The sequence below is a fragment of the Rhinopithecus bieti genome, unplaced genomic scaffold, assembly GCF_001698545.2.
Source record: "Rhinopithecus bieti isolate Rb0 unplaced genomic scaffold, ASM169854v2 scaffold_13349, whole genome shotgun sequence".
NCBI lineage: Eukaryota > Metazoa > Chordata > Mammalia > Primates > Cercopithecidae > Rhinopithecus > Rhinopithecus bieti.
Genome location: NW_016807772.1, coordinates 2,594,059 through 2,610,374, shown reverse-complemented (window position 1 = coordinate 2,610,374; position 16,316 = coordinate 2,594,059). Strand labels below are relative to the sequence as shown.

Sequence of the window (16,316 nt, the reverse complement as noted above, 5' to 3'; positions counted from 1 at the left end):
AATATAACAGGGAAAATTCATTTAAAATTAGATATAAAGAACTCTGAAGCATTCTATTCAGCCATCTTCACTTCCTGCACTCTGTTGATTATAACCCCAGATCCATTCTTTATATCTACCACAGTAAATGACTTTTAGCTGGAGACATGGCTACCCAGGGTGAGACTGTATTTCTGAGCCTCCTTTGTAACTAGTTGTGGCCATGTGACCAATGAATATATGCAGAACTGATATGTGCAATCTGTGTCACTTCCTTAATGTCTTCCCTTTCCTCTCTTTGGTCCTTCCTACAGGTTGGCATGCTGAGGGAGAGCTGAGTAAGCTTCAATCATGCAGAAAAGATAACATCATACAGTAAGGAGAAACAATATAACAGGAACCTGGGTCTCTGAATGAACTCGTGAAGCAGAGCTATCTACCCGCCCTGGGCGACTTGTCCAGCTGTGAGGTGAGAAATAAACTTCAATCTAATTTAAGCCACTGTGTTTCTGAATGTCTTTGTTATATCATTTTAGCCTATGCCTTACTAATATACTTCCTAAAGTTAAATGAGCAAATTATGTAGTTATGTAGTTATCTATGAGGTATGTGTGTGTACACGCCATCATTTTCATGCCCAATATATCTGATTCTAAACACTTAAACCCTCACTCTCTAGTTCCAAGTGAAACACAGGTAAAATAAAATGTGAGTGATAAATGGCATAAAGACAGATTTTCTGCTTAAACAATTTGGAGTTTAAAAGGTCAGTTGTGTAACTGTAGGACCTATCCTTTTCATATACTGATTCTTCAGCCTTCCCAGCAGTTCTGGGAACTATTATGATTCAATAAATTCCTATTTCTGGTTAAATCATCTAGTCAACTTCAGTTGCTTAAAACTAAGAACTCTGATGGATACAGCATACAGATAGCCTTCTGAGGGTTCATGAACTCCTTGAACCCTATATGAAATATTTCACACACACACACACACACACACACACACACACACACACACACACAGTGTTTTCTGGGGAGAGGTTACATAGCTTACATCACATTCTCAATGGAGTCCATGATAAGATGTGGGCATATATGTGAGAGGGGAGACAATGCAATATTGTCCTTTCAAGTTCATTATAAACTTCTCTGCTACCGCTGGAAACACATTTTTTTTTCCATTATAGGATTTTAATTTAAAACTGAACCAGAATTAATAGACCGGATCAAACAATGAGATGCAGAGACAACATAAAGAGGGTCCAGAAAAAGGAGAATGCCCATGAGGAGTGGTGATATTATGCAGATAACCTCTTGTTGGGAGGGGAGGAGGACCTATGCCTTCAGGATGAGTTGAGGAGTAGCAAATCAATTGACCAAAAAATAAAAGTTTGAAATATCTGCAGTGGAAAGACAGAGAGGCAAGCAATCAGTAAGATGGGTTAGAAGACTGTGGATAAAGAGTTATGGAGCCAGGTGTGGTGGCTCATGCTTGTAATCCTAGCACTTTGGGAGGCCAAGGTGGACAGATCACTTGAGCTCAAGAGTTCAAGAACAGCCTGGCCAATGCAGTGAAACTCCATCTCTACTAAAAATATAAAAAAATTAGCTGGACATGGTGGTACGCGCCTGTAATCCCAGCTACTCTGGAGGCTAAGGCAGGAGAATTGCTTGAACCCAGGAGGCAGAGATTGCAGTGAGTCAAGATCCCACCACTGCATTCCAGCCTAGCCTGGGTGACAGAGCAAGACTCTGTCTCATCAAAAAAAAAAAAAGACTTATGGGTGAGTCATATGGGTGAGTCAAGAGATTACACCTATAACCTAACCAAGCTTGCCATTCTCAAGAACTAAAAGAGAATTAACTGAAGAAAGGTGAAACTGGTTAGAATGAGTAATTAGCTACATGCTATAGATAAACTCTGTGATTAAATGAATAGTCACAGGTATGCAGGCAATATATTAATAGTACAGTGTTTGTTAAGAGCATGAAATCTACAACTTAATTGTTTGAGTTCAAAAATGCAACTATTTCCAAGTGATCAAGGTCAATACCAACAGTGGTAAGTCAGATTAATGGTGTGCATCTTTGATATGATGTGATAAAATGGCATTTTATCTCTGTGGTATTCCTCCCCAAAGCCCATAACCTCAGTCTAATTATGGGAAAACAAATCTCAATTGAGTAAGACATTCTACAAAACAACTGATTAGTATGATTAGTACTCCCAAAACTGCCAAGGTCATCAAAAGCAAGTAAAATCTAAAAAACTGTCATACCCAAGAGGAGGCTAAGGAGACATAATGATTTAATGTAATGTGATATCTTGGATAGGATCCTGGAACTCAAAAGAGCATTAGGTAAGAAACTAAAGAAATGTGAATAAAGTATGCACTTTAGTTAACAATAATGTATCACCACTGGTTCATTACTAGTAACCCATGCACCATATTAACATAAGATATAAGTAACAGGGGAACCTGGATATGGGGTAGATAGGAACTTACTGTAACATCTTTGTAATTTTCCTGTAAATGTAAAATGGTCCTAAAAAAATAAAGTTTCTTTTTAAAAAATGCAGTCATTTCACTTACTAACCTTGAGCAAGTTACTCAGCCTTTCTGTGCCTCACTTGACTCATCTATAAAATTAAAATTAGGTTGATAACGGCAGCAACCTAACTCAAGAATGTGCTGTGAAGACTAAATGAGTTCATATAATTAAGTGCTTAGAGTAGTGCCTCACAGTTAGGAAGCACCGGTTTGGTATCAGCAATGATTATTTTTTAACACAGATGCTCCTTAACTTATGATGGGGTTACATCTGGATAAACCCAACAAAAATCGAAAATGCACTTTCAACTTAGGATATTTTTTCAACATACTGTACGTTTATTGGGATGTACCCTATTGTAAGTTGCAGAATGTACTGAATGCATGAGACTTTTCCATCATTGTAAAGTTGAAAAATTTTATGTCAGGAAGCGTCTGTACTTGTAAAGTGCAGTAAAATTGTATGCAAAAGGAGTAAAAATAGCCTGATGATATTAAACTCTAACTTTATAAATGAAATTGAAATAAAATTCCTCCAATTGAAAATATGTCAAAAATTACATAATTTCAAGGTCAGTAAATCAAGGGAAGTATAAACCACGTTTATACTATGGTTACATGGTGGGCCACCATATAGATTTTGCTAGCCCTGGTATGAATTTATCCTCAATTAAGGATCTAGGATCCTATTGCTCACATAAAAGGTGACAGCTCTGTTACTGAAGGTCTAAAATTCCTCATGTTATAAGAAGACTAAGTCTGTATTTTAATACCAAAGTAATGACTTAGATGACTCTCATGGAGAAAAGGTAGCTAGGCTACAGAGGCAAGGTCAAAGTTAAAAGGCGAGAAACTTTTAAATCATTTAGGTGGATGGTAGTAGAAATTACCAGAAGTCTAAGACTCAGATAGACATTTTTCCTTGTTAGAATACAACTGATAAAACATGACCAACATATGCTGCCTCTTAATTCCTGCTTTAAACTGTCCAGATCCACCGTGGCTAATGAGATTCTGAGTATGTAAAACCACTTAGCTGTCTTCCCCTTTTTCTAATAACTCAAAATTTCAGTTTAAGTTCTGAAATTCATGTAAATATTATGACGGTTAAAACAAGTAATTAGTATATCATATGTATTTCTTCATTATGTCTTTAACATTTTAAGATATCAATCTGTAGTATGCTCAGAATGTTTACTATATATTTACTATATATTATTTGCAAAGTATTATATAAGAAAAAGAATTGTTCCGAAGTTACATAAAAAAAAAAATTTGATGAGGCCAGATGTGGTGGCTCACACCTGTAATCCCAGCACTTTGGGAGGCTGAGGTGGGCAGATCACTTGAGGTCAGGAGTTCAAGACCAGCCTGGCCAACATGGCGAAACAGTGTCTCTACTAAAAATACAAAATTTAGCTGGGCACACTTCTGTAGTCCCAGCTACTTGGGAGGCTGAGGCAGAAGAATGGCTTGAACCCGGGAGGCAGAGGTTGCAGTGAGAAGAGATCGCGCTATCGCACGATCTCCAGTCTGGGTGACAGAGCAAGACTCTGTCTCAAAAAAAAAAAAAAAAAATTGATGAATGTCAGTGTGACATTAACAGTGACAGGCTTTGATTTGTTTACAGTAGATGAACAACTACTTAGAGAAGTCTGACTGCTCACTTAATCAAAAAGCTGAGTGCAAATAAATGTATCTTTATGACAAAGGTCAAAGACTCAGTCAGGGCGTTGAAGGAAAATATAAAAATTAGATCCATTTAATCTAGAAAAAAATAGAGAAAAAGAATATACAGACAAAGGACTTTTCCAAAATCTTGAATGTTTGTTTTTTTCCTTATTTGCAATAAGAAGATTGAAATTTCAAACCATCCAAAATATTAAATTGCTTTGAAATATTTCCCCTCATATCTAAAATCAAAACATTTTTTCACAGTACATTTTATTTTGAAATTTTATTTTGGAATAGTTTGGTCACTGAAGATGTAAACTGTCTACACCCATTTTACTTTGATGAGTCTTCTTGAGTAGCATTTTTTAAACAACTTCATTTATTTTAGATTTTTTAAAATGTCATTTTTTATATCTCCTATAAATTAAAAATGTCAATTTAAAATTATTGAAGAATGCACATAGCAATCTCTCACTCAAAAAAGGATAATCTTTTTATTTCATAACGAATAGCCCACCAAGATATTTCTGTATGCATACTAAAGAATAGCTTAATTTTATTTCAGTAATCATTAGCCATGCAAACTACCTTTGTTGTAAGGAATTATAGCAACCAATGTGTTGTAAAATTTTTCCAAGATTTAACACAATGTATAAAATTTGTATATTCACCATTTATATTTCTCTGGTAATAGATTACATGTTAAGATTTCATATTTGTGAATTTACTTATGTTGGTAAATAAATGTTTTATTTTTTTAATTTTGTTAAAATATTCTTGATATTTTGATTTTCAAATGAAACATTTACTGTTTGTTTCTCCACAAAAATGATGAATCTTTTACTATATAAATTGTTCTCTTTATGGCAACAAGTCTCCAAAGAAAATACAAACAATGAAACCACATTAGCTCAATTGATTTCCAAATTAAATTATTAGTGGCTTCTATTCCCTTAAGATAATGCCAAGTCATGAACTAATTAAAAAAAATTTAAATTAAATACACTATTTACCTACATACAGATATTCCCCTCTCCATTACACAAATGATGACAGATGACTAGAGTATACATTTTTTATCCTTCCAATTCCACATTCTTAAGGTTAGAAGAGGAAAAGGTGGTAAATATCCTCAAGTGAGAGATACTTAAATATATAAATTCATTTTGTCTCAATCCATATGATGCCTGTATCATTAATAACCAACTTATAAATTACAAGTGTTATCAAAAGCTGCACAGAAATTTTAAAAGAAAAATATAATAATCAAATTAGACAAATGATAAGTTATTTGTGCCTTTAAATATTTAGAAATATTTTTGAATGAAGATTGATGAGAAAGATGACTTTCATGCTCTAACTTGTTACATAATCTTATTGTAGTTTAAACTGATCAATAAGAAAATCCATTTCAAAGATAAAGCCAGATTCCAAGAAAAAGGTAGATAAAGTCACTATGAAATTACCAATTTTTTCCTGTATTTTCTTTCTTCTAACTGATTTCCCCTTCTTCCTGTCCCCTTTTCACCAGATAATCACATCTAGCCCCTCTACATTCCCTTAAACTCTCCTGAAGGAATGTCCTTCATTTCCTTAAATAGCACACATTTCAGTGAAAGTGAAGGTAACAGGAATTAGTAGCTGTCATCTTAGAGACATGTTACTCAGTATTCTCTATATTAGTCTGGAGAGCTGTAACACAGACAGGACAAAGAGAAATAACCATAAGAAAAATATTATTGACAACTACAATTGTGTCAAAAAATTGGTAACTATAATGTGCATCTCTTTGTAGAACCTTTCCTTTTCATTAAATTAAAAAATGACTCTATAATCTGTTAAAAACTAAAATGTCACATAAAATTTCATACTATAGAAATGTTTTCTATAGTTTTGATATGAATACAGAAGGTTAATGAATGAAGCAAACCATAGGCAATGATACAGGAAATTGCTACTGTGTATTATTTTCAAAGCTGAGCCAGATCTATATATAGAACACAAGATATTTCAAAATGAATGCTATTTGTTGTCTTTGTAATTTTACAGAATATTAGAACATTAAAAAAATCCTAGAAGTATCACATGTTCATACCAAGATATATGTGTATGCAGATGTACATATATAATCAGATTTTAAATAATAAATACTAAATTATTTAAAAACATTATAGAGCTATATCCCCACACCCCTTTTCTAACAGTAAGAAAATAATCAACCTGCATGAACTGGAATCAGATTCATTTTCTTCTTCACTAGTGCCATCATCCACTTCTGGTCTATCCAGCCAATGTGCACCGCCACAATCTTCTGCTGTAAACTCAAATGCAGGGACTTCAGAGGTGGATGCCATTGGCCAAGAAGGTGAATTCTGAAAATCCAGTTGGCTGGACCTTTGGTAACCAATTGAAGCCAAAGGCAATTGTAGGCTACATGGATCTAAAAACTTTCTCCCACCGTTTGCGCCAGTCTGTCCTCGGTTCCAAAATTCTCCCTGCTGGCTGTCAACTGTAGAATTAGGAGATGATGCTTGATGGCCAAACCACCTCCATCTGATTTTCAAAATCTGTTTCACATCAAACTCTTTACGAGAACCAGACATCCTCAGAGAAACCAAGTGATCGTCTAGGCAACGGGCAAAAAGCACTGCACACAGATTTGTGCATCCAACCAAGACAAGAGAAGTATATGCCCTGCTGTACACAACAAAAAAATGTAAAGGAAAATAAATCACATTTATATATGTATCTACAATTACTTTTATGCCAGTATATCAGATTTTAAAGAACAAAGGATAATGAATAAAGATGAAACACGGTGGAACATTCCGTTCAATCAGAGCAAACTCTCATCCACCTATCCTGAAGCAGCTAGACCACTTTCCCGGCTCTCCTTTCCCATACTGACCATTAGGTCTCACAAACACTGACAGCATTCATTAAAGTCCTTTCAAATGCAGAACACCACCCCCTTTTTCTTAAACCACAAATGACAGAGACAGAAAACACTATCCCCGTTGCAGTATCTCAGTCTCTGCTGCTTAGTATATTAACTCTTTTATTGCTGAAACTCTATAGCATTTCCCTTTGTACTTAAAAATAATCACTTTAAAACTAAAATGTTTCTATTTCTAAACTAAGTCCCTAAGTGAAATACCACAAAACAAGTTTTTTAAAAAGCATTTGTAAAATTAGATGAGTTATGGTGATTTTCAAGCTGTGCTCTCTGGGTGGGGAATGAGGAGGAAAGGGGAGTACAAAGGTGGGGCTCCAGATTGGTGCCTTCACCTCTATCTTCTCCCTTCATAAAACAAATGGATCTAATTAATATAGTAAGATCCTGGGTAAGATTTCACTCAGATAAAGAATAACGAGGAGAATAAAAAGTCTGAAAACTACAAAGGATCAAAAAGTAACAAATACTATTTTTCAAATAAACTGAGGCCAGGAATTCTTACTATAAGTAGAAATGGGCCACTGCCAGTTAGTATAATACCCAAATGTCTATGACATTACTTAGGAAAAGGAAAGTACCCCTCAAAAAAGCTACCAGGGACTGGGATGGGACTATTGGGTGTACAAGTGCCCTAATGGTGCCCTCTGTTAGCAAAACAAACAATGGTTTGAACATGGTTACAGTTAAGGCAAATTGATAAAGCAAATAAAAATAAATCAAACTAAAAAATACTGAGTAGTTACTGTGAACAATGCAATCTACTAGGCATTGTCAGGGACACAGAGAGATATACATCTTGGTTCCTAACCCCCAAAATAATTAAATCTAGCTACTGAACCAAATACAAAATATTTGATAAGGTAAAATAAGAAACATTAATATGTTGCAATATTAAAGTGTGATCTATCAATGCAGAATTTGAGTTTTCAGGGTGCTCAGTATTTACTCCTTTATCAACTAATTCCATATAAAAGGCGATACCTATGTAAGCTGACCAAAAAACAAAACAAAACTACTTTGGAGGTTTACAAAAATATTGTGAGGCATATATCTTAACCTCACACAACTCTTTAGGAGAATACAAATTATTCAGAGAAACAAGAATGAGAAGCATAAAAAGCCAAGTACAATTTCGTGCTAAATAATACGGGAAAAACCATAAAAACTGCATGAAAGAAAGGAGATATCAGGATGGCAATGGAGTGGTATGGGCCAGTTTCATTAGGGAGAAGGCTGCTAAGAACAGTAAAATGTTGTTTAGGTAGAATGACAGATTTCTATAGAAAAAGATTCTAATAAAAGCATGAGGTGGGCATATCTACAAGGAAGAGGTGGGAAATAATCAGTTTGATCAGCCAGCCATACCTAAGTAATTTTAAGGGGTAGGAAGAGATGAAGTTAGATGAATACAATGAGATAAAATGCCTTGAGCATGCAGCAAAGGCATTATTGAATGGACTGTTGAACAGGACAATGTTTTAGAAAATTAACTTGGCGGTACTGTGCAGGACGCATTAGAAAGTGAAATGACACTTTCCCCGCTCCTCTCACCTTTGTCAGACTCCTTCTGATCAACACCCTTCTAACTTCACTCTACCTATCCAACTTTATTTCTAACTGTTTTCCAACATAGACACACCACTTCATTGGTCAAGGCAGTCTACATTATGGTGTTCCCTCTTTTATAACACTGCCTCCCAGAGAAACTCTGGTTTAAAAAACACACTTCATCCTTCAAGGTTTAGCTCAGGCACTATCATCTTTGCAAACACTTCAATTACTCTAAGTAGGTGGTTCTCAACAAGGGAAGCACCAACCTGCTCCTAAAGGCTTCTGGAAGATGGGTAGTGGTGGTGGTGGTGGCGGTGGTAGATTTTTAGTTGTTGGAATGACCAGCGAGTGCTATAGGCGTTGAGTGGGCTGGGGCCAGAGACAGCAAACATCTGGCAATGAAAGATGATACCTTTATTTTCTCAATCCTCCTCCACTCATTCCCATGGTAATCATTGTTGACACCAAGCTTGGTACATACAGCCTTTCACACCTCTCTCCATGTTTAAAAATCATGGACAAATTTATATACACATAGACAGATCATAATGTATTCATCTTTTAGCATTTTGCTCTTCTCATCTAATTTTATATATACATGAAAATATTAATCTTTTTAAGAGTCACATGATATTTCACTGCTGTAAAAAAACAATTTATTAAACTATCTCCTTGCTAATGGGCATTTAGGTTGATTTCAGGTTTTGGGGTTTTTGCCATCAAAATAATGTTGAAAGAAACATCCTTGTGAGGCTAGTATATCTACAGAATTTATTCCCAGGAGTGGACTTGCTGGGTTGAAGATATGTGTATTTTATTTTATTTTATTTTATTTTATTTTATTTTAAGACAGAACCTAACTCTGTCACCCAGGCAGGAGCACAGTGGTGCAATCTTGGCTCACCACAGGCTCCATCTTCTGGGTTCACACAATTCTTATGCCTCAGCCTCCTGAGTAGCCGGGACTACAGGCACGCACCACCATGTCCAGCTAATTTTTTATGTTTTTACTAGACATGGGGTTTCTAGAGTGCAGTGGCGTGATCTCGGCTCACTGCAACCTCCGTCTCCCAGGTTCAAGCAATTCTCCTGCCTGAGCCTCCTGAGTAGCTGGGATTACATGCGTGCGCCACCATGCCTGGCTAATTTTTGTATTTTTTCAGTAGAAACGGGGTTTTACCATATTGGCCAGGCTAGTCTCAAACTCCTGACCTCAAGTGATCCGCCCGCCTCGGCCTCCCAAAATGCTGGGATTACGGGCGTGAACCACCGTGCCTGGCCATATTGTCTTTTTAATTTTAGTCATTCTGACAGGTGTGTAATGGTATCCCATTTGGTTTTCCTTAACATTTTCTTCATTATTAATGTGGCTCAGTAACTCTTCATGTTTATTGGTCATTTGGATATCCTCCATGAAGTGGCTATTTAGGCCTCTATTTTTTTTTTTCTATTAAGTTATCAATCTTTATCTTCTTGATTTGTAGTTCTTATATTTCTGATATTTCTTTATAAAAATATGAAGTAAGCTTAAACATTAATGCCTTTATGGAATGAAATTCAGCATTTACTTAAAAAACACCTTTTCTTCTGTTCCAACAACTTTCACCAACAATATAAAATTATTTTGCCCCAAAATTTATCCAGCTCTGATGACAAGTATTTCCCAGGAAAATTATTTATAAAAGATCAATATGTATTAAAAACCATTACATTGTTAAATTATCAAAATAGTCTTCACTGACTACTCTCTGTAAACTAGACCCCTCATCATTCACAAGCCCGCTGACCCTCCTAATTTTTCTCATAGCTCTTACGACCACCTGGCATATTAGATGTTTATTTGCCTATTGTCTTTATCCTCACTACAAAGTAAGCTCAAGTGAGGCTTTGTTTTAGTTATGACTGTAATCCCAGCACTTATAATAGAATAGTACCTAGGAGACAGTAAGTGCTCAATAAATATTTCTCTAATGAATACATAAATTATTCAACAATTATAAGAGCAATAATAAAATCCAACAATTGTAAGAGCAATAATAAAAGTAGATACTTATACTGTCTATTTTTTAAATTATAAAATAAGAATCTAATTTTAAAATTACAGACACATTTACCTTGGTGATAAAATTTTTCTTTTTTTTTTTTTGAGACAGGGTATCACTGTGTCACACAAGCTAGAGTGCCGTGGCTCGATCTCAGCTCACTGCATCCACAACTTCCTGAGCTCAGGTGATCCTTCCATCTCAGCTCCCAGGTAACTAGGACTACAGGCACCCGCCACCACACCTGGCGAATTTTTGTAGAGCCAGGGTTTTGCCATGTTGCCCAGGCTGGTCTTGAATTTCTGAGCTCAAGTGATCCGCCCACCACGGCCCCCCAAAGTCCTAAGATTACAGGCCTGAGCCACGGTGCCTGGCTGGCAAAATCGTACAGTATTTTTTCAACTTAGGAGAAAAATCACAATGTTATTCTAAGAATTTCTTTTTTCTATTCATTCTTAAGGCATAAAATTCTATCACTTGAAATCCAATGGCTAAACAGCAGATGTCTTTTCAAGTGGACACACTTTCTTCAAACTAATTACAAAATTATATTCTGTACCTCTGATTTTATAACCTTGCTTTATTTCAGGTTAAACTTGAGATACAAAAGCTCAAGTATTATTTAAAATAGATAATATGTGTCAATTATGAATGCATTTTTCAAAATGTAATTAAAGGACCCATGTGCAATTTGTCTCAAAACTGCTCAAATCTTAGTCTGTGAATTTAAAAGATGACACTATTCAGTATTACAATAGAAACATTGAAAGGTCATTAAGATAGACTGAAGGTGAGCTCACTTGAACAGCGTGGCTTTTAAAGCTATGTCTTTACTCAATTTAAATCATGGCTATTTGGTAGCTACTTTATATTACTAATCATCATTACATCAATCTCTCTTCACATAGAGTTTTTTAGGTAACAGTATTTATGGCTCATCAATTTTAATAAATCTATTTCTAAAGTTTTAAGTGTGTGATATACACTGCATTAAAAAAATCAAGAATTTTACCATACTAACCCAGCAGCTCTTACCTCTCTGTTTTCCTCAGTTATAAAAGAGTAAGTTGCATTGCATGATTTTGAAGAGCCCTGCAAAGTTTAATAATTCTGGGATACTTTTAAACTTTGTCAAATTAGGTCTATCAGAATTTGATTTAAAATATTTGAATATTAATATAATTCTACCAGCATGTAAATTCCCTAACACTTAAAAATGTATGATGGTGGAAAATTTCAGTTATTTACCCTAAATGATTTGAGATCTACTTTTACTAACCTTGACTTTAATTCTAGAAATAACACCAGATATTCTGTACTGCTTCTCCATTCTCATAAAAGCAAACATTATAAATGTGAAAATATACTATATTTCTATAAATGCAACAAATCTTTTGTTCTGTAAGCAGAACAGAATGCAAAGATGAGGAAATAGACCACAAAAATCAATCGGACAGGGACCACTATATCCCTAACGACCTGTACAGAACATGGTATTTAAATCATTTCTGAATTTAAATTTTAAAAAATGAATAAACTAATGGCACAGACCTTGACTTGAAAGATTTTAAAATCCAGCAACAGAGGGTCTGGAATGAAACTCTTACTGAATTAAAAAGAGGTAAGTATGTCCTTTATTTGGGTGAAGTTGAGGTTTTTGAGGTGAGGGTTTATAAATATACCTCAAGATTAATTTGGCAATGGTGAAAAATGGATTTACGAGGGACGATACCTCGTAAGGAAACCAGTCAGAAAACTCTACCATGTGAGAGGCACAGTTCAAACTTGACTGAAAGCAACAAGATCTGAAAGGGTGGTGGAAGTTGAAGATATTACAGAGGCCTTATAGGATGGCTGTGGCAAACGGAGAGGAAAAAGTCAAAGATGACAGCATTTTCAAGTTTGAGTGACTGGAAGAAGAACACTAAAATTAACACAAGTAAGGAGGTAAGAATATTGTTTCAGGAGGATTGAGTGCGGCTTTAGACATGTTTGGTTTTAACTATGTATCAAGCAATCAAACGGCTAGGACAGGAGTCTAGAGCCAAAAATTAATCTATTCAAGAAACTGGAAATTTAAAGTGTGAACAAGTGAGCCCTGGGTTAACACTGGTTATCTTTGGTTATCTTTGTATTCTATTCACTCGATACCACAAACGCATGGCACCAAAATGTCTTCTGTAATAAAAAAACTTAGAGTTTGAAATGCAAAACTAAGATTTCTAGCACAATGTTAAATCTTTCACTTTGTTAAAAACAACTGGGAAATACTTCTAACTTAATTAATAAATGAAAAACTTAAAAATGTCAAATTTAAATTCAGGCTGGGTGCAGTGGCTCATGCCTTAAAAGTGTTAAATTTAAGTAAATGCTGAATTTCATGCCATAAAGGCATTAATGTTTAAGCTTACTTCTTATTTTTTATGAAGAAAATATCAGAAATATAAGAACTACAAATCAAGAAGATAAAAAAAAAATCCCAGCACCACTGAGGGTGGATCACTTGAGGTCAGGAATTTGAGACCAGCCTGGCCAACATGGTGAAACTCCGTTTCTACAAAAATACAAAAATTAGCCGGATTCAGTGACATATGTCTATAGTTCCAGCTACTCAGGAGGCTGAGGCAGGAGGATCGCTTGCACCTGGGAGGTGGAGGTTGCAGTGAACCAAGACTGTGCCATCGCACAGTCCCCCGGGCAACAGGGCGAGACTGACACACACACACACACACACACACACACACACAATTTAAATTCAGTTGCATTATACCAAGAGATCTGGCTCTACAAATCACATGGTAGACTGAAAACTAGGCAGTCAAGAACTTTGATATATGCTCAAAACTGAAGATGACTTCATGGTAAAAGCCATATAATATAGAGATTTTATTTCTTTGTGTATCCTAAATAAATCACTGTAATATATACCTATAAGTATACATTTATGAGAGAAGATCAAGATGAAAAAGATCAAGGCAAAAAAAGTAAATGGAGTAAACTTTAACCTTTAAACTATGTCCCGTTACCATATCACTTACAATGCAGGAACTGACATTAAATTTAAAAATTATAATACAGCATGATGAAGCTACACACAGAATGCATAGGATAAGCTAAGATAGCAAGGCAAGCTTAGACAGCTGCAGAGGTCAAAGATTGATTTCCAGTCAACCTGGAACTCCGAGTACAGTGAAAGCCCCCTTTTCAGATGAAACCTACAGTTGGTCCACTAAAGAAAAAAGTCAATAATCATAAAAATAATATATACATTCCCTTAAAGATGTTCTTTTAACTTGAACATATACATGCACATTCATTTGTAAATCTTTTTATATAGGGTTAATACCACATACTTGATAGGGGTCTCCTACTGAGTTTGGGTCCTTTTTCTTGCATAAGCCATACCCATAATGATCCATCATCTATGATTTCCACTTACAGTTTCTATAAATGGAAACAGAACTCAAAAGCACTTCTGAAAGAATATGAATACAGAATCCATTAGACCAGTGGTCTGTCCACCATAGGAAAAACTTGTGCCAGACTGTAAATTAATGCATTGCTTTCTTCAAGGAGAAAGTCTCACCATGAAAACAAAACATCTGCTGAACCAGTGTGCATTAGTTTGCCTAATGTAGTTAATTAATATTCTAATATGCGCTCCTTATATCCTTGAGGACCCCTAATAGTCTGAAGACCAGGTAGCTGGTTGATGGCCCTTGACAGGCACTGCTTTAGACTTTGATGACTTTTTCCCTAGTCTCTTACAATTATCCAGCCTTTATCCAACTTGATAGAATTTTTTAAATAACTCATTTATAGAGAGGCATCCCAAAGCATTCAACTTAATTTTCATAGGAAGAATTCTCTTTTCTTTACACTTTCATCAATTTATATGTTTACTCATGTTTTATAATTACTATAATGAGTATAATTGTTAAAAAAAGGTTCATGAATAAACAGAACCAACTTCTGGTAAGTACTCAATTCAACGAGTAAGCAGAGATGTACAGGTGAGCTATGGAGCTGCCTACTTACCCATGAGTGTTCAGTTGGCCCGTGGTATCAGTAAGTACATTTTACAGCAGAAGAGTGTGCATCAGGTTAGAGCTACAAGTCAGTTCAGAAGTAGTTGGTGACGAGTCCTTCTGCTGTTATTTTCCCACATTATCACTTATTAATGGTAGCCTAAGTGACACAGCAGAAAGAGTCTGAGTCAATAGCAAAGCCACTCACCAGCTAGCTGTATAATTTGGGCAAACCATTTCACCTCTTTTGTCTTCAGTTTTCTCTTCAGTAATAGGATTAAGTGGCACATCTAAGTATTGAGTAATGGTCAGGATTTGTAGCAGCAGCTACTATCTCTTAAGTGCCCAAATGAGCACAAAAATATATAAAATACTTTAGACTGACTGGGGCATTTTGCTGTCAGAAAAACTCTGTCAAACAGGGGTCATTCCTGCCCCCAGCCTGCCACTCCTTATAGACAAAGATAATGAAGTAAGATTAATTAACCTGACTTAATACCTATATCTGGTGAGTGGCAGGGTCCAGGATGGACTCTAAAAACCATATACTTTCGAATACACCACACTGCTTCTTGCTTTCAAAGCAAGAAGTATTCTCATTCACTACTCACAAATACCTTGTGGGGCAGGTATAGTAGTTGTGAAAATGAGAAAGTAGATTGAGAGTATAGGTGACTTGGACAAGGATAGATGTCTAGTAGAGAGTAGCAGAGTAGACAAATTCTTTGCCGATAATATCTGACCAAACTAAAAGCAAGTAAGGCACAAAAGGGGGGGAAAAACAGAGTACTTAAGGAACACATGATTTCTTACATAACAAAATATTCAGTTCATCATAACTGCAGTTAAATGACAAATGACATTTATTCACCAAGTACAAGTGCCTCACAGATTTCTCCCTACTTAGCACCCTCACAATTTCTGCTGCTGTTTCTTACAAAGTACTGGCCTACAGTAACATCAAAAGAATCGTTTTATTCCACAACTACCTATCAGTACTGACACCTGGTAGTAAAGCAAGGGACATTTTAAAACTCAGCTAAATTAACATTATGTAGCCTTTATTTAAGCTCATCTGTAAAAGTTATTACGGTTGATACTACTATGGTATAACAAAATCATTACTTTTGAAAACAGTCCTTTGGCTTGATGACTGGTAAAAAACAAAGTTCCCTTGCTGTCCACTCCTTAGATTTTTGTCAATGTAAGTATATATTTGCTGTGCGCAAGGATGAAAACTGTAATATCATTTAAAAAATGATGGAAAACCACTGCTAAATTCTTGCCTGATCCATTATGGTTGGCATGTGCTGAGACACCCAATTATCTTACGTGCCATAAAAAGTAACAATCTGGATAACCACAAATTTGTCTTTTACTGACTTCAACCAAATCCAGACGTGCTTCAACCAAATCCAAAGCTATGTGTTTCACCACATAGCTTTATGGTGATGGAGGTTAAAAAAATTTTTTTTAATCAATCAGTACTCTCCAGACACAAGTATAATCAATTAAAGTTGCCTGTGCTCTCT

The 16,316-nt window shown here is 35.5% G+C and overlaps 1 protein-coding gene across 5 annotated transcripts in view; it reads right to left on the bottom strand.

The window, feature by feature from the left end:
- Positions 1-14,944, bottom strand: part of KLHL5 (kelch like family member 5) — a 67,904-nt gene extending 52,960 nt beyond the window's left edge. The window contains exons 1-3 of one of the 5 annotated variants that reach the window (XM_017883774.1): positions 14,795-14,944; positions 8,981-9,106; positions 6,428-6,904 (exon numbers count right to left, since the gene is read on the bottom strand). In XM_017883774.1, coding sequence (XP_017739263.1) covers positions 6,428-6,810 — 383 coding nt within the window. In that variant the 5' untranslated portion in view covers positions 6,811-6,904; positions 8,981-9,106; positions 14,795-14,944. The remainder of the gene's footprint in view (positions 1-6,427; positions 6,905-8,980; positions 9,107-14,794) is intronic. The other 4 variants (XM_017883775.1, XM_017883778.1, XM_017883776.1 and 1 more) reach the window with 4 other exon arrangements.
- Positions 14,945-16,316: the final 1,372 nt, after the last annotated feature.